The sequence below is a fragment of the Carcharhinus amblyrhynchos genome, chromosome 25 (assembly GCF_965287045.1).
Source record: "Carcharhinus amblyrhynchos chromosome 25, sCarAmb.v2.hapA, whole genome shotgun sequence".
In the NCBI taxonomy this organism is placed as follows: Eukaryota; Metazoa; Chordata; class Chondrichthyes; order Carcharhiniformes; family Carcharhinidae; genus Carcharhinus; species Carcharhinus amblyrhynchos.
Genome location: NC_137348.1, coordinates 3392165 through 3411378, shown reverse-complemented (window position 1 = coordinate 3411378; position 19214 = coordinate 3392165). Strand labels below are relative to the sequence as shown.

Here is a 19214-nt window from a genome sequence, read left to right as displayed (position 1 = left end):
CAGTGCAGACTCGATGGGCCAAATTCTGCACTGTGATTTTATGAGAATTGGATGATTAGCTGAAGGGAAAAGATTTGCAGCGCTACGGCGGGGGGGAAGAAAATAGAAATATGGGACTAGCTGGGTTGCCCTTGCAGTCAGTGGGCACGGATAGGGCAAGCAGAATGGCGTCCTTCTGTGATGTAATCATTCTATGTATAAATGCCTTTTTAATGTAGAAAAATGTCTCATTGTTCTTCACTGGACTGTGACCTGATCGAACCAGGCTCTGAGCTGAAGGAGTTTCTATGAGAGGTAATGTGAAACTTGGTTGAAAAGGGAGGTAGAGGGGTTGGAGCACCAGCAAACTGGTGGACAGTGGAGTTGCCATATCTGGTTGCTGCTGGGGATGTTCCGTCTCTGGAGGCAAGGAACAAAACCATTTGTGAGATGATCTGTACCATTCTGTGAGCTGACAACTGCAAGAAACACGAAGTTGTGATAGTAGGGGAATTTAATTTTCCACATATAGATTGGGACTTGTGTACTGTTAAAGGTTTACTTGGGGTAGAATTTGTAAAATGTGTTCAGAAGAATTTTCTACCTCAGTATATAGAGGTGCCAACTAGAGAGGATCCAATATTGGATCTCCTGTTAGGAAATGAGTTAGGGCAGGTGAAGGATGTGAGTGTGAGGGAACACTTTGGATCCAGTGATTATAATAACATTAGTTTCAACCTGATCATGGATAAGGATAGATCTGGTCCTCGGGTTGAAGTTCTGAACTGGAAAAAGGTCAAATTTGATGAAATGAGAAGGGGTCTGGGAAGTGTGGGTTGGCACAGGCTGTTTTCTGTTAAGGATGTAAATGGAAAGTGGGAGGCCTTCAAAGGAGAAATTTTAAGAGTGCAGAGTTTATATGTTCCTGTCAGGATTAAAGACAAAGTAAATAGGAACGAGGAACCTTGGTTCTCGAAAGAGATTGCAACACTGATTAAGAGGAAGAGAGAGTAGTATGAAATGTACAGGCAGCAAAAAACAGATCAGATGCTTGAGGTGCATAAAAAGTGCAAGCTACTTAAGAGGGAAATCAGGAGGGTGAAAAGAAGACGTGAGGTTGTTTTGGCAGACACAGTGAAGGAAAATCCAAAGAGCTTCTATAGGTATGTAAGGAGCAAAAGGACAGTGAGGGATAAAATTGGTCCTCTTGAAGACCAGAGTGGAAGACTGTATATGGAACCAAAAGAGATGGGGGGAGATACTAAATGGGTTTTTGGCATCCATATTTACTGAGGAAACGGGCATGGAGTCTGCGGAAATCGGGCAAACAGGTAGGGAGGTCATGGAACCTTTACAGATTAAAGGGGAGGAGGTGGTGGCTGTCTTGAGGCAAACCAGAGTGGATAAATCCCCAGGGCCGGACAGAGTATTTCCACGGATCTTGAGGGAGGCTAGTGTTGAAGTTGCAGGGGCCCTGGCAGACATATTTAAAATGTCAGTATTCACGGGGGAGGTGCCGGATGATTGGAGGGTGGCTCATGTTGTTCCATTGCTTAAAAAAGGTTCCAAAAGAAATCCGGGAAATTATAGGCCAGTAAGAGTGATGTCGGTGGTGGACAAGTTATTGGAAGATGTGATAAGGGATAGGATCTACAAATATTTGGATAGACAGGGACTTATTAGGGAGAGTCAACATGGCTTTGTGCGTGGTTGTCATGTTTGACCAATCTATTAGAGTTTTTCGAGGAGGTTACCGGGAAAGTGGATGAAGGGAAGGAGGTGGATGTTGTCTACCTGGATCTCAGCAAGGCCTTTGACAAGGTCCCTCATGGGAGGTTAGTTAGGAAGGTTCAGTCACTAGGTATACATGGGGAGGTAGTAAATTGGATTAGACACTGGCTCAGTGGAAGAAGCCAGAGAGTGGTTGTGGAGGATTGGTTCTCTGAGTGGAGGCCTGTGACTAGTGGTGTGCCGCAGGGATCGGTGTTGGGTCCATTGTTGTTTGTCATCTATATTAATGATCTGGATGATATGTGGTAAATTGGATCAGCAAATTTGCTGATGATACAAAGATTGGAGGTGTAGTGGACAGTGAGGAAGGTTTTCAAAGCTTGCAGAGGGAGTTGGACCAACTAGAAAAAAGGGCTGAAAAATGGCAAATGGAATTTAATGCAGACAAGTGTGAGGTATTGCACTTTGGAAGGATAAACCAAAGTAGACCATACAGGGTAAATGGTAGGACTCTGAAGAGTGCAGTTGAACAGAGGGATCTGGGAATACAGGTACAGAATTCTCTAAAAGTGATGTCATAGGTGGATAGGACCATAAAGATTGCTTTTGGTACATTGGAGTATTGAGTATAAAAGTTGGAGTGTTATGGTAAGGTTGTATAAGGCATTGGTGAGGCCGAATTTAGAGTATTGTGTACAGTTTTGGTCATCTAGTTACAGGAAGGATGTAAATAAGGCTGAAAGAGTGCAGAGAAGGTTCACAAGGACGTTGCTGGGACTTGAGAAGCTGTGTTACAGAGGGAGATTGAATAGGTTAGGACTTTATTCCCTGGAGCGTAAAAGAATGAGGGGAGATTTGATAGCGGTGTATAAGATTTTGATGGGTATAGATTTTGATGGGTATTGATTGCAAACAGGCTTTTTCCACTGAGGCTAGGGGAGAAAAAAACCAGAGGGCATGGGTTAAGGGTGAAAGGAGAAAAGTTTAAAGGGAATCTTAGATAGGACTTCTTCACGCAGAGAGTGGTAGGAGTGTGGAATGAGCTGCCGGATAAAGTGGTAAATGCGGGGTCACTTTTAACATTTCAGAAAAACTTGGACGGGTTCATGGATGAGAGGGGTGTGGAGGGATATGGTCCAAGTGCAGGTCAGTGGGACTAGGCTAAAAATGGTAAAAGAAGTGCCAAAGGGCCTGTTTCTGAGCTGTAATTTTCTGTGGTTCTATGGAAGCAGAGCAGTTATCTATCACAGATGCTGGACTTTCTCCTTTACAGTGTAATTCAGGCAGCATCAGAGGCAGGGATCGGCTGACGTCTGCTTTTCGTAGCTCAGCATGTTATCTGAGCTGCTGTGTTGAATTACAGCAAGGTGACCTCACTGGCTAGTTGTGATCTGTGTAACCAGGGATGATTTGCATCATTTACTTAGCAAATAGATTTCACCTTTATATTTTAACTTGTTATTCAATGGCAGCTTATTTTTAAAGAATCACCAGGGTGATGGGGTTGCCATATTGTGTATTTTGTTCTTGTTTAGTTCAGACTAACCGTTGATGGCCTTGCTTTTAGCTGTGCTGGCTCCATGCATTTGAATTCACTCTCTAAATCATCCTTAAAAGTCACATCTCCTACAATTCCCCTTTAAGTTTGGCATCTTTCTTTGTGTTGTAATACTCCTGCAAGATGCCCTGGGGCACCTACGTTCATGTCAGCGATGCTGCATAATTATAGATTGTAGTTCTAACATTGTACCTATTTAATAACATAATAATCACTGGCTGGCACTTTTACTAGAAATGTCTTTGACAGCGCTTTTCAAGTGCCCTGATCTCTACCACCGAGAAGGACCAAAAAAGTAGAAGCCTAGGGAATATCGCCCCTTTTAAGTTCCCCTCCAAGTTATGCATCATCCTGATTTGAGTGCTGTTCCTATCTGACAGCACAGAACCCCATGGACTGCAATAGTTCAAGATGGTGGCTCAACATCGCCTTTCCTGGGGCATTTGGGGATGGGCAATGCTAGCCTTGTTAGTGATGCCCACCTCCTGTAAACTAATTTAAAAAACTTTAGCTTGGCCAAATTATGCTCAGGTAGAAACAGCAGTTTTTTTTCTGAACAACTCCACTCATTCCTTTTTAATGAATATAAATGCTATAGGTTGCAAGAATTTCCTCAATAACTTATGTTTCTTTTTCTTAACAGCTTGTAAGGTCTACTCTATACCAAGCCATATCCTGAATTCCCCCAACCTCGGGGCAGAGGATGTCTGATGGAATAGTGGGAAGTGACCCTCACTCCACCTTGTCCAAGGTACTTGTCTCCAAGTGATTTTTAATCAGCTCTACGCATCATTTAAGTAAATTGTTCAGACTAACCACTGGAGCAGTGCCACCCCTATGTCTCCAAATGGTTCTGTGACCCTGTGTGTCACCTGGTATGGGACTGAAGTGTAGTCCCATACCAGGTGAACAAGAGAGTCACAGATCCCATCCTTACTTGTGTTGCACCTGATTTCAGTTGGAGTATTGGTATGGAGATGTAGCAGTAACAGAGAAAATGGAAGTTCCAGGTCCCACCATGGCCATTTTTGAATTCAGTTTGGTATCAGTAAAAGTCCTGTCAAATAGTTGTTAAAATCCAACTGGTTTAGTAATATATTGTGGGGAAGGAAACCTGCTGTTCTACCTTGCCTGACCTCCTTGTGACTCCGATCCCACCAAACTTTGGCTTTTAACTAACCTCTTGTGGTAAAGTAGCAAATAATTGTATGACATCAATGGGTAAGAAATGCTGACACTGTCAGCAATGACTGCATCCTGCAACCTTCCCTATCTTTTCTGTGAGTGCAGGGAAATTTGGCAAAAGATGGGAAAATTCATTTGTGCACAGATCAACAGTACCTGAAATAATTACAGAAAATACTGGAAAAACTCAGCAAGTCTGGCAGCATTTGAGTTCTGAATGTGAGTTGATTTTAACTCTGTTTTTCTCTCCCTGATGCTGCCAGACTTGCTGAGTTTTTCCAGCATTTTTATTTAAGGCGGCACGGTGGCACAGTGGTTAGTACTACTGTCTCACAACGTCAGGGGCCAGGGATCAATTCCTGGATTGGGTCACTGTCTGTAAGGAGTCTGTATTTTGTCCCTGTGTTTGCATGGGTTTCCTCTGGGTGCTCTTGTTTCTTCCCACAGTCCAAAAGATATGCTGGTTAGATCCATTGGCCATGATAAATTCTCCCTCAGTGTACCCGAACAGGCGCCAGAGTGTGGCAACTAGGGGAGTTTTGCAATAACTTCATTGCAGTGTTAATGTAAGCCTACTTGTGACACTAATAAATAAACTTTAAAGCTTTCGAACTATTTCAGATTTCCAGTATCTGCTTCTATATCAATACTGTTGGGGATGTTTTTCATGGAGCTGTGAATTAGCTTTTTCTCTTCTCAGCTGAAAGGTACTGAGGGTGTCAGGTTCCTGTCACATAGTTAACTCAGGTTTGATGTTCAGGTGCTCTTTAGTATTGGTGGGTCCGGTTTTTCCTTTTGTTTTGTACCAGGGCCACACCAAATTGTTTGGGTCTTCGATTGCAACAGAACCTGCCCAATGTTTCACCTATGAATTTAAAATGGTCTTTGGGGTGAAGGGGTTGTCTTATGATGAGAGGCTGAGTAAACTAAGCCTGTATTCTCTGGGGTTTAAAAGACTGAGAAGTGATCTCATCGAAACCTGCAGAATTCTGAAGGGGTTTGATAGAGTGAATGCCGAGAGATTGTTCCCCCGGTTGGAGAATCTAAAACACGGGGAAGCAGTCTCAAGATAAGGGGACGATTATTTAGGAGTGAGATGAGGAGAAAATACTTCACTCAAAGGGTTATGAATCTTTTGATCACTTGTCCTAATATCTCAATTTGTGGCTTGGCATCAATGTTTGTTTTATAGCACCTGTAAAGAGTCTTGGGATGCTTTTCTGTGTGAAAGGTGTTATATAAATAAAATTGATTGTTGTATGCCACTTGGGTCAAGATTAATGTTGATGTGTGGTGAACACATTTGCAATGATTCACTAAAGGGCCTGCAGCAGCTTGGCTAGGTGCCTGGTTTAAATCTGAAATGCTTTGGGAAGCTGTGATGATAACTTGGGGAAACGTTCTTCCCTGAGTCTGTTAGCTGAAGGGAGAGCACGCAGGACTGAGTATGTGTCTGCCTGTTTGGGCAGTACTCCTGTTAGTGTACAGCGATTTGTGATTGGTGATGCTTTATTTTCTGGAGAAGTTAGGTCAGACATTAGCTCTGTCCTGGTTTGCCTGAGCTTTTTCCCGTCTGTACTCAATACAGCACTGAATTTTGAAATCCCCTCCCTCGAGTTCCATTTGGACCTGGCTCCCACTCGTTATTGGCTGTAGCAGTTGACATAATTATTTTGGGGTACCTCATTTTCCACGGAGTAACACGGAGTGTGAGTGTACACTCAGTGAAAAGACACTGAAGGATGTAACTGCAAAGAGGGGACCTGAGATTATAATCCTCTGATCACGCAAGTGAGGGTTGTCAAATCAATTTAAAAAGGCCAACGTCAGATGGAGGAAAGGCAATAATAAATTAGTACCGAAGATAGTTGGATTCTTCGGCTGGACATCAATTCTTTGATTTGCAAATAGCCTCTATTGGGTTCAATCTGTCTTGACACTTTTGATATCTTAAGTAGCGAACTGAAACCCACTTCTGTTCTGAGTTAAGACAAAACCCTTATCAGTTGTGTTTTCAGTCTTATCTCTACAAATTGAGAAGGAAAGCTTGAAATCTTTATTGGGATCTAGCCACTTGCACCTTTTCTTGTAACATTTGATTTGTTATCGTGTGTTAGGAGTTGTTTCTCAGTTTCGTATCTAACCAGTTGATTATTGCTTTATCTGGGAGACCGTTGAGCTTATTAAGTATTTCTTGCTTACAAGGGAGCTCTCCTTGCTGACATAAGTTTTCTTGCCAAGCATCATCCTTGACCTGAAACTTTCTGGGAATGAGCAACTTTGTCTGTTTATTAGTTCTAGAAAAGTGCAAGTCTACACACTACTGCATCTTTAACTAAAGAAAACCTAGATAATATGAGATGAAATCAAAGCTTAATCCTGTGTCTATATGTATATAAGAACAGGATGTATTACAATTGTTACAGTGTTGTGTGTAATCCTTATTGTAGGAAAGACAATAGAACCACCAAGAGTGTATAGAATAGATTCATTAATACGACATCAGATTGGAAAACTGAAGAGAATCCGAGGGTTTGGGGGAACGATTTCCAATGCAGAAGATATGAAAATTATGCTGGCTTTGGAGGGGTGATTGGGGAAAGACAACTTGTTCTAACTGGTTGAGTCAGCGATGAGAGAGTTGTTAGTTTTTAAGAGTGAGTGGTTGAGGCAGAGACATTAGCATCAGTTAAGGAGAAGGTGGTAAATACTTGCAATGGAGGAACGTGCAGGACTGGAGCAGTGGGGTTAGTTTTGTTCTAACAAAGCCAACACAGATAGAATGGCAGAGTGCTGTTAATGAAGATGAGTCCTAGTGGGTAAGTGGGGAATTGCAGGCATGGCCAGACCAGTCTGATAAAGTATATTGTTGAGATTATTGTATTGTTTCAGTTTCTTTTTGAAGTTGGTTTTCTCCCTTCTTCCCTGCTCTCACTTTCTATTCACTCTTGCTGCTCTGTGATTTCTACTGCTGCCTCTCAGCCAGAAAGGAGAAAGTAACTACACGGAGGTATTATGCTTTTCTTTACCCTTTTCTAACCCCTGCAGAGAATTGTCAGGTTTCTCCTGAGATGGGAGTCAGGCAGCCAGGGCTTTGTATCTTTTTGTCAGTTGTGTTTTTTTTATGTTGCTCACTGTCACCTTTTTTTTAATCGTGGATTTTTATTGATCTAGAAGGAACAAGTGTTTAGAGCATTGAGGCTAGGGCAGCAGCTTTGATCGGAACCACACAGTAACTGGAAGCTGCCAACCTACTGCCATTGGAAGGAAGCTGCAGAGTAAGGCTGGGCGACGTTTGTTGGGACTGTGACTTCTGTCTTTTCCCACGTCCTGCCCCACCAATCGCATCCTACCCCTCTCGGGGGAGCCTCGACGCTGAATTTCAAAATGTACTGACAAGTGACTGAGACATCCTTCCCAACCTCCTCTGCTCATTGCCCTTGCTAACTGACTGCACAAAAACCTCGGTGAACAGATACTTGCCTTGTGGACGTACAGCAGCAATTCACCTTAGCGCAGTATGTCGTTGAGGAGAACAGATGGGGCATCCATTATTCAAGCCTTGGCGATGACTGTAGCTGAAATTCCAGTATTCCTGTACTCTACGTTTGGGCAGGTATGTTGATGATCAACGGGGCAGATTCCATTATTCCTGGTTTTTTGTTGTGGGGAGGGAGATGGATAGCGAAAGAGGTCGTGGTTCTGCATGACCTCTTGTCCTCGTGGTTGACTGCTGTACTGTACGTGGTTTTTGCAGTAGGTACGCCAAGTCATTTGACCTTCCTGACTTTTAAATAATCATGAAATTGTATTTTTTGGACAAATTTTCTAAAAAAAAGCTTTTTATTTAAAATAAAAATCCTACTTGTTGTTTGGTCCCCCTGGGTTCGCTGTCTGTTGATAGCAGGATGGTTCTTGATATCAATTTAGCTCACTGATGGAACCATGAGATTCTTACCCAACTGGAGTACTGTGACCGAAACCTCCCTCCCCTCCTTGGAGCTTCTTACTCACTGCAGCTCACTAATCTCATTGATTTTATGCCCCGTTTGCTGATATTCAGTGTTAAACCTCAGCACTACTTCAGTAAAACTGCTCTGTGACTGCTTAAAGGAATTGTCCAGGATGAAGCACTATTCTCCAATAGTTATCCCAGAAATGTAACTTTACTCTGAACAAATATATACTTATCACTCATGCCTTGGATGGCTAGACTATTAGCAGTTTCTCAGATTCTGAACTGCATCTCCTGTTGACTAAATATCACCCTTGACCCGGATGTAACAATCTCACCCCATTCCAGACGCTTGGCTGCATAACTCAGGTCGTCATTCAATGCACTACTAAGGGAATGCTTACTGTACTGTCTTTTAGAAAAATTGCTAAACTGAGCCGGCATCTGCCGTATCAGGTCATAGAAGTTTACAGCATGGAAACAGGCCCTTCAGCCCAACTTGTCCATGCTGCACTTTTTTTTAAAACCCCTAAATTAATCCAAATTGCCCACATTTGGCCTATATCCTTCTAAAACCATCTTACCCATGTAGCTGTCTAAATGCTTTTTAAAAGACAAAATTGTACCCGTCTCTACTACTACCTCTGGCAGCTTGTTCCAGACACTCACCACCCTCTGTGTGGAAAAAATTGCCCCTCTGAACCCTTTTGTATCCCCTCATACCTTAAACCTATGCCCTCTAGACTCCCTATATTTGGGAAAAGATATTGACTATCTAGCTGATCTGTGCCCCTTATTATTTTATAGACCTCTATAAGATCACTCTTCAGCCTTCTGCGCTCCAGAGAAAACAGACCCAGTCTATCCAGCCTCTCCTTATAACTCCTTATAAAAGACCCCAAGGCACTAATGGAGGAAGACCCAGAGATTCTCTCCTAAGTCCCAATGTTTGTACCTCAATCGCGGTGGTTAGCAGCGCCAAGGATGCGGGTTCAATTCTGGCCTTGGGTGACTGTGGAGTTTTCACTTTCTTTCCACGTGGGTTTCCTCCTGATGCTCCAGTTTCCTCTCACAGTCCAAAGATGTGCAGGTTAGGTGGTTTGGCCATGCTAAATTGCCCCTTAGAGTCAGGGGGACTAGAAGGATAAATCTGGGAGGTTATGGGGATGGGGCCTGGATGGGATTGTTGACAGTGCAAACTTGATGGGCCAAATGACCACCTCCTGCACTGTAGGAATTTTATGATTCAATCTGTACATCAGTGGGATGCTAATCTGCAATCCTTACTTTCAAAGCTTTTCTCTCTTTTTGTTCTGTTGCCATCTGTTGTCTCTCTCCTGGTTTTGGCTCCTTGATGGGGTTTGTTTCTATGGTTCCCAGTTAGCTTCTGGCCTCTTGTGCGAACAGCCGTCTAGACAGAGTGCTGGCCACTGTTTGATCACATGTATGCTTCCACCTCTTGTATAGCAAGTGGGACTGAGATTCCAGGTCAATACCCTTACTATCGCCCCCCAGCTAAGAGTCCTGACTCGACACAGCTGAGATTGCTTTAATACCTGTCTGTGTTTGGAGTGATTTGCTAATTCTGGAAAATGTGATAGGTTATCCTTTCAATATCGAGAACTCAGGAGATTGTCATTTGTTCTAGTGTATCTGTGCTGGCACTTTGAAAAAATATTCCAATTTGTCCCACTTATTTGTAAATTTTTGCTTTTCAAATATTTCTCCAATTCCCTTTTGAAAATTAATATACATTTGCTTCCACCAGCCCGTCAAATAGCACATTCCAGGTTATCATCATATCCTTACAATGTGTATCGAGCATTCCCAGATCAGATGTGAAGTACCTAGTATCTTCCTTGACAACGTGTAACAGTCGAAGGTGCCCCCTTCCATTCAGCATGTTGACCGTCGATTAAGATATGCAAATTTGCAATTAGATTGGGACAGTCAGAATGATTTCACATGCAAACCTTACAGCAGCAGAAATTACATTCACCTCAGTAACCCGCCCTGGATTTGTATCCAGATTCCTGAGATGATCGGTCACTTACTTAACTTGCTGCATCACCCAGTCCCTCGCTCCTAGGAACTTCCTTGTCCCTCCAACTTTGCTGCTTTAGTTGTGGCATTAGCAAGATAAAGCTTTTATTTGGGGCAGCACAGTGGTTAGCGTTGCTGCTTCACAGCACCAGGAACCCAGGTTTGATTCCTGGCTTGGGTAACCGTCTGCGTGGAGTCTGCACATTCTCCCCATGTCTACATGTGTTTCCTCAGGGTGCTCCGGTTTCCTCCCACAATCCAAAGATGTGTGGGTTAGGTGGACTGGCCATGCGAAATTGCCCCTTAGCGTTATGGGGATTAGCTAGGGTAAATGCATGGCTTGATAAGGATAGGGTGGGATTGTGGTTGGTGCAGACTTGATGGGCTGAATGCCCTCCTATTGCACTGTAGGGATTCTATGATTTTTATTAACTAATTCTTAGTTGCTTATGGTGCCATCACACCATTGTAATTTATGTTAAAGCATTTCTACTGATTGCATCTTCTGGATGAGATGTTGTGCCCTTTCAGATATATAAGTGGTATTATCTGCAAGAGAGCAAGAGTTGTTCCTGGTAAACTTTTCATTCAAAGCCATCGAACAGATTAGTTGGTCATTTAATTTCTTATTTGTGCAAGTTTGCTGATAGCAGTTGGTGGAGCCGGAGTTTGCTGATGCAAGTAGTTGGTGGACTGGGTTATTATCAAATTAGAGTTGGAACTGAGAGGTTATTTAGAAGAGGGGGGGGTCTGAAATCTGCAACACTCTGCTGTGACTATCAGTCTTGTAAACTGATTTATATAAAATCAAAATTTTGAAATAAATCAATAACACTTGGCTTACCTACTCTCAATGTGCATGCCGTGATTTTAATTTTGTAAACTCATATTCCTAACGTTTCATGTGGTGTTTCTATAAATCATAAAAGGAATTGAACTAAAGGTGTTAAAAAGAAGGAATCAGAAAGCTTGGGTTCTTTCTCTAAATGCATTTCTTTCACTCAATTTCAAAAACTTTTTAAAGATGAGTTTCAAAATTGGGATTGTTTTGAAAGTCAGATGGTAAGAGAGATTATCCCACTGTCATATAACCTCCTGAAACTCTGTGTTCAGCCTCCTGTGGCTGCTTGAGGCAGTTGTCGCTTTTGGAAACTTAAGTGCGACTCAGCACTTTCGGGAGACAGTTGGGGAAAGATGGAATGTGAGACCCATGGTGCAGATTGAAATGTCGCAGCATTTGGTCTCAGTCACTGGAGGGATCTGTTGTATTTACCTGGCATGCTTAAGACCTGTACTGGCTGTGCATTGCAGTTCCACACTGAATAATCTTGCGTAAAGTACCTGAAAATCTCAGATCATGGGCCCAGAAACGTTCCATTCTGTTTACTCATGCCTTTGTGAATATTGTATGACTTTTGCGTGTGCTGTAGGAAGGATTGAGGGGCTATGTCCTGCTCTTAATACATTTGTGGAGAGCTACTATTGCTGGTGAAGCTGTCCTTGAGTTGGTGCTTTTGAGGGATGAGGGGAAAATGGTACTTTGGGTCAGCTATTTCTCGATAGTGGCTGCGTTTACCCCTGAGTCAAAAGATTGTGGGTCAGCGCCTCAGTTCAGAATCATAATCTGGACTGGCATTCCCAGAGCAATGCACTGTCAGATCTCCCATCTTTTGGATGAGATGTTGCAACCTTTTAAATATAAGTGATCCAGTGGCATTAGCTGCAGAAGAGTAAGAGAGTTCTCCCTGGTAATCTCTTCATTCAAAGCCACCAAACAGATTAGTTGGTCATTTATTTAATTTCTGGAACTTTGCTGTACATAAATAGGTCGCTTTGACTACATTTCAAAAATAATTTAATTGGATGTAAAGAGCTTTGGGATGTCCTGAGGGTGTAAAACTTGCTATAGAAATGCAAAGCAATTCTGTGAAATAGTGCCTTGGTAGGGGCCTTCAGGAAAGGGGGAGAAAATGGGCAAGGCAAGAAAATGAAATTGAAATGTAACTTCCAAAAAGAAGCCCCTCTGTTCATATTAATATTCCTGGAGTTCTCTATCACATTATTGGGTGCTCACACTTGCATGGATATAACAGGCTTTGTTTCAGCATCTTCTGGAGTTGTGACTTGAAAATACTTGACTTGTGCAGATGAAAGTCTTGGGGGCAGGTTTCAGGCAACATACCAGGTATTGCTCACAGAAATTGCCTGGGAGTCTGTACCTGGTAACCCTTCAGTCCCTTTATTTTCTCCTGTCCCACTACTCCACCTCTCCTGAAGTGATTGGCTCAAGCAGAGTTCTGTAGGCGCCAATGTCTCGCACCAAGCTTGGGTAGTGAGAGTTAGTTCAAGAGCATCACGGTTGCACCTGATGCTGTCTTCATTCAATGAGATGACCATGAGTGGGAAACCTGACTGACATTTTCCTGCCCCTCCATAGAGCAAGGTAATTGTGGAAAATGCATGCACATTATTCTGGCCTGATTTAAGATCACTCAAATTTAGATTTGGGGCAGTGCATTTGGAGCCTCCCTGGTCTATGCTTTAGTACATCCTACTGGTTAGTGCATTCTGCATTCCATTCTCTGAGGGAACAGAAACGGTTCAGCCCCAACTTCTTTAACATTTCATTTATGGGACGTGGGCACTGTTGGCTAGGCCAGCATTATTGCCCATTCCCTAGTTGCCCTTGAGAAGAGGATGAGTTGAGGTATAGGTACATCCATATTGCTGTTACAGAGGGAATTCCAGGATTTTGACCTGGTGATAATGAAGAAATGGCGATTATATTTCCAAGTCAGGATAGTGAGGGGAACTTCCAGGTGGTGGTGGTGTTCCCATGTATCTGCTACTCTTGTCCTTCTAGAACGTAGTGGCTGTGGGTTTGGAATGTGCTGCCTAAGGAACCTTGGTGAGTTCCTGCAATGAATCTGACAGATGGTACACATGGCTGCCACTGTTTGTCGATGGTGGAGGGAGTGAATGTTTGTGAAAGGGTTAGCAGTCAAGTAGGCTGCTTTGTCCTGGATGGTGTGGAGCATCTTAAGTGTTGTTGGAGCAGACAAGTGGAGAGTATTCCAATACACTCCTGACTTGTGCCTTTAGGGTGCAGGAGATGAGTTACTCACTGCAGGATTTCTATCCTTTGGCCTGCTCTGGCAGCCACTGTGTTGATGTGGCTAGTCCAGTTTAGTTTCTGGTCAGTGGTATCCCCGATATGTTGAATTCTGTGACTGGAGCTTATCTGGCTCAGTTGTCTCTTCTGTGTGTCATGACTGGGTTAGAGTGTTAGATGGGTGCTGAAGGTGCCTAATTGCTTTTCATCTATCACTGAACTGAATTGAAGTAAAATCCATCTGTTGAATCTACTGCTGTCCTCTCAGGAGATTGAGTTAGCCTCTGTTTTCTGATGACATGTATTTCCCATCCACCTAGGCTGGATGGATCAGCAGGTTAATGCATTTTTAACAGAATGGTAGTGAAGAAGATGGCACTTATTTCTTCTAAGATAAGTACATGAGGGCGAAAGGGGTGAAGGTTATATTGACAGAGCGGGAAGAGGCTCCTCCCACAGTGCAAAGATGTGCAGATTACATTGATTGGACGTGCTAAATTGACCCTAGTGTCAGGGGATTAGCAGGGTAAATATGTGGGGTTACGGGAATAGGGCCTGGGTGGAATTGTGATTGGTGCAGACTCAATGGGCTGAATAGCCTTCTTCTGTACTTTAGGAATTCTAGGCTCATGTGGATTGTAAACACCGGATGATTTGTTTCTGTGCTGTGATTTTGATGTCCCATAATGTGATAAATCCTAAAATGTTCTCTGTTTGATGCCATCTGAAGTCTATCTTCTCGCAACTGAGGCTGTCTCCAGGGCTGAAGAAGGTGCTTTTTGCAACAGCTTTGGGAACTGTGGCCTTGGCCCTCACAGCGCATCAGCTTAAGAGGAGAGGGCGGAGGAAAAAGCAAGATGCGGAAAAACGTACAGGGTCGCAGCTGCCTGCATTGGGCAAACTTCCACCCTTCAAGAGAGGTAAAGAAACAATGCCACCACTTTCTTATTTAAGAAAATGTTCTTGGCTTCTTCTGGAATGGGTTGACTTTTGCTGTGGCCACTGGTATCATTGTGCGGCTCCCAGGATCTATTTGCTGAACCTCAATATCTGGGATCAACAGTCTCTTCTGGAGACCAGATCTCATTCTCACCTGAATGTTTGCACTTAATGTGCAAACGCTGACTGACACTCCTGAGCAGGGAGCAGGAGTTTTCTGTGGCACATCGGCCAGCAATTTACTTCACAGGGTTACTTTTGGTGTCCAGAGGCTGTCTTGTAAAGTTAACATAGTGAAGCCTGTGCTGTAAAGGGTAACTTTGGGCAGCCGGTAGCACAGTGGTTAGCACTGCTGCCTCAGCACCAGAGATCCTGGTTCGATTCCTGGCTTGGGTCACTGTCTGTGTGAAGTCTGCACATTCTCCCCATGTCTGCGTGGGTTTCCTCCAGGTGCTCCGGTTTCTTCCCACATCCTGAAAGACATGCTGATCAGGCGCGTAGACCCGAACAGGCGCCAGAGTGGGCAACTACGGGATTTTCACAGTAACTTTATTGCACTGTTAATGTAAGCCTACTTGTGACTAATAAATAAACTTTAAAGCTTCCCTCGATGGGGGTCAATAACCACCAATTACTATGGCCATCTTCAACATTGTGGCTGCCACTGACAGTTGTTGGATCTGGTGTGAGTTATTTCTTTCATCTTTCTTGACTCTTCAAGGATGAGCTCAACTAAGACTTCGAACTTTTCCACATGATGGTTTAATTATTAATGTTTTTAGCATTGCTGGATGCACGGTCGAGCACATCATAGTCCCTTGTGTTAACTTGGCAGACCCTCGGGTGATTTCCTATTCTCCAGCGCAGTTTCTGACATGGAAACAAAGCAAATGGTGACAGAAACACGATAAATGATTGCTCCCAACTGGTTATCAGAGAAGCCTGCATTCTCTGAGCAACCTCTACCAAATGTGCCTGACATCTCTTCTCTCTCTTCTAGCAACCCCTCCCAAAAGAGTGCAGAGTCCGGGGAGTAAGAGCAATGATACCCTCAGCGCAGTTTCCTCCAGCGTGCTCAGCAGGCGATCCAGCTCTTCCCATAGTCTAACGTCGGTAAGGAACAATTAAACTACGTGTTCTTCACTGTCTTTCCTGCATGAGGAAAAACTGCATGACTGTGGGGAAAGAGTGGGGCATTGGACTAGTGGAATTCAACAAGCTGGCAAAAGAATTGTAGAGGATTTTGGGTATAGACCACACTTAAACTGCAGTCAACATGGGTACAAGCAACACTTAAAACCTAGAGTACTCAATTTCCAAGCTGTAATAACTTGCGCACAAGTGAGAGTACGAGACAAGCAAAGTATTCTGTTGATTTATACAGAAAATTTATAGTTAATTACAACAAATGAGAAACAAACAATTTTTCTTATCCTTCATTGGTATACATATCCACCAATCATAGCTTTGCCTTTTGCCCTTTTTCATCCAAAAGAAAACTGTCTCCTGCCAATCCTTCATTATCATAATTTATTCCTATATCATGCTACTTGGTAATTGTCAGTGTTCTTTGTTTTTATCCTGGATCCTAGTCTTGGAATGCGGTGTTTATGGAACAAGGTTTTTAGATTTAGTCACTTATCTTGAGTGCGTAAATGCTGGCCTTACTGGCAGCATTAGAGAAGGCCTCACTAAAGGCCTTGTTTGGCTAATAATCATTTTCCATTACTTGAGTAGAGTTTTTTGACAATTATGGAACTTATCTTCCACAACATAATGGGCTGAATGGCCTCCTGTCCTGTATGTTCTCATGACGATTTTTAACTCCATATGAATTGTTCGGTCCAATCCTGTTTTTGCCTGGTGTACGTACACACACTCGTAATTTCTAGCAGAGCAGATTTGATATAGGGAAGATAAAGGTGCTCAACTGGGCAAAAGCTAATTTCAGTAATTTAAGAAGGGACCTAGCACAGGTGAATGCTGGATAAAACAGTGATGGAGTAATCGAGGACAGCCAGGGGAATGGTAGTTCAGATATAAACTAGGCATAGTCCTTTGAAGAGAAAAAATAAAACATACAAAGATTAATGTACACTAGATGACGAAAATTTAAAATAAAACTGAGAAAGGGGCTTACAACAAATACGAAGAGCAAAATTCAAGTAATAACCAGGAACGTTTGGAAAGTACATAAGGGAGTTGATTCTTGAGACAGAGAGGTTACTAGAAAAGATTAGCAAGTAATATTAAATTAAACCTAAAACATTGTTATAAACATATAACATGCAAGTGGTTAGCTAGCAAAAAGGTTAGGTCCTTTAAGGACCCAAGGGGAAATAGTCACATGGAGTCTGATGAGGGTGTGCAAAAAAAAAATTCGATCTGATTTATTATTGTCACATGTATTAACATACAGTGAAAAGTATTGTTTCTTGCGTGCTATGCAGACAAAGCAGACTGTTCATAGAGAAGGAAATGAGACAGTGCAGAATGTAATGTAATAGTTATAGCTAGGATGTAGAGAAAGATCAACTTAATGTAAGGTAAGTCCATTCAAAAATCTGACAGCAGCTGGGAAGAAGCTGTTCTTGAGTTGGTTAGTACGTGACCTCAGACTTTTGTATGTTTTTCCTGATGGAGGGAGATGGAAGAAAGAATGCCTGGGATGCGTGGGGTCCTTAATTATGCTGGCTGCTTTGCCAAGGCAGCGACAAGTTAGATAGAGTCAATGGATGGGCTACATTCATGACCTGTTGTAGTTCCTTGCAGGAAGCAAGTGATATGCAGGTTATACGTGAGGAAGTTATTGACAGGTTAATAATAGATAGGGAAGATTCACTAAAAATATTACCATTTCTATAAGTGGGTAAGTCATCTGGTGCAAATTGAATGCATCCTTGTTTGCTGAAAGAAGCAGTGGTGAAAATAGCAGAAGTATTGGGCACAATCTCCCAATCCTCACTGAATGCAGTAGTTGTACCTGAGGTTTGGAGGATTACTAATGTTATAGCACTATTCAAGAAAGGGGTAAGTACTGAATCTTCTGAAGAGTGAGCCTACTGTCAATGATGGGGAGCCATATCAAGGACAAAATTAACTTCCATTTGGGAATGTGGGATAAATCAATGAGAGGCAGCAAGGCCTGTTAACTGTAAATTGTCTCCTACTAACTTAGAATTCTTGCAGTGCAGTAGGAGGCCATTCGGCCCTTTGAGTCTACACCGACTCTCTGAAAGAGCATCCCACCTAGGCCCTCTCCTCTGCCCTATCCCCATAACATCGTACATTTACCATGGTTAATCCATTTAACCTGCACATCTTGGGACACTAAGGAGAAAAATAGCATTACCACCTAATCTGCCCATCTTTGGACTGTGGGAGGAAACCAGAGCAGCTGGGGGAAACCCACGCAGGCACTGGGAGAATGTGCAAACTCCACACAAAATCACCCGAGGCAGGAATTGAACTCGGGCCCCTGGCGCTGTGAGGCAACAGTGCCAACCATTGTGCCACCGTGCCATGATTGGATTCTTTGAGGTAACAGGGAAGGGTGACCAAGGTAGTACAGTAGATATTGTATTCTTGTGAATGCCAAGGGCAGGGTTCACATATTAAATTAATACTTTACATCAAATCTCACTAGACAAGATGAATCTGCCAATGTAACAATACAGAAGGAGGCAGAAGTGATACTGGACAAGATAAAAATAGATGAGTACTTAAAGTAGAAACATCATCTTTTCCTCTCCAAGATGGTGATTCTTGCAATACCTTCAAATTTGATCTTTTACTCTCATTCTATGCCTTTAAAAGTTTGTTCTAACTCTTTTAAACTCTTCCACCTTCTTCCGTCTGGAAAAAAACAAAAGTCTGAGGTCACGTACCAACCAACTCAAAAACAGCTTCTTCTGTGCTGCTGTCAGACTTTTGAATGAACCTATCTTGCATTAAGTTGATCTTTTTCTACACCCTACCTATAACTGTAACACTACATTCTGTACTCTCTCCTCCTCTATGATAGGTATGCTTTGTCTGTATAGCACGCAAGAAACAATTCTTTTCATTGTATGTTAATACATAGAACATAGAAAAACTACAGCACAAACAGGCCCTTCAGCCTGTAAGTTGATCATATCTCTACCTACTAGGCTTACCTATAACCTTCAATCCTATTAAGTCCCATGTACTCATCCAGAAGTCTCTTAAAAGACTCTTTTATCGAATTTGCCTCCACCATCACCGACGGCAGCCGATTCCATGCACCCACCACCCTCTGAGTGAAAAACTTACCCCTGACATCTTCTCTGTACCTACTCCCCGGCACCCTAAACCTGTGTCCTCATGTAGCAGCCACTTCAGCCCTGGGAAAAAGCCTCTGAGAATCCACCTGATCAATACCTCTCAACATCTTATATACCTCTATCAGGTCACCTCTCATCCTTCGTCTCTCCAAGGAGAAAAGACCGAGCTCTCTCAACCTATTCTCATAAGGCATGCCATCCAATCCCAGCAACATCCTTGTAAATCTCCTCTGCACCGTTTCAATGGCTTCCACATCTTTCCTGTAATGAGGCGACCAGAACTGAGCACAGTACTCCAAGTGGGGTCTGACCAGGGTCTTATAAAGCTGCAGCGTTATCTCCCGACTCCTAAACTCAGTTCCTTGATTGATGAAGGCCAGTACACCATATGCCTTCTTAACCACATCC

General features: G+C 42.9%; 1 protein-coding gene across 2 annotated transcripts in view; it reads left to right on the top strand.

Annotated features, from left to right (window-relative positions):
* Positions 1-19214, top strand: part of miga2 (mitoguardin 2) — a 65149-nt gene that overhangs the window by 10176 nt on the left and 35759 nt on the right. Inside the window, exons 1-4 of one of the 2 annotated variants that reach the window (XM_080211755.1) lie at positions 3927-4019; positions 7628-8069; positions 14294-14483; positions 15503-15615. In XM_080211755.1, the coding sequence (XP_080067881.1) occupies positions 7974-8069; positions 14294-14483; positions 15503-15615 (399 nt within the window). In that variant the 5' untranslated portion in view covers positions 3927-4019; positions 7628-7973. Of the gene's footprint in view, positions 1-3911; positions 4020-7627; positions 8070-14293; positions 14484-15502; positions 15616-19214 lie in introns of those variants that run through there. The other variant, XM_080211756.1, reaches the window with a different exon arrangement.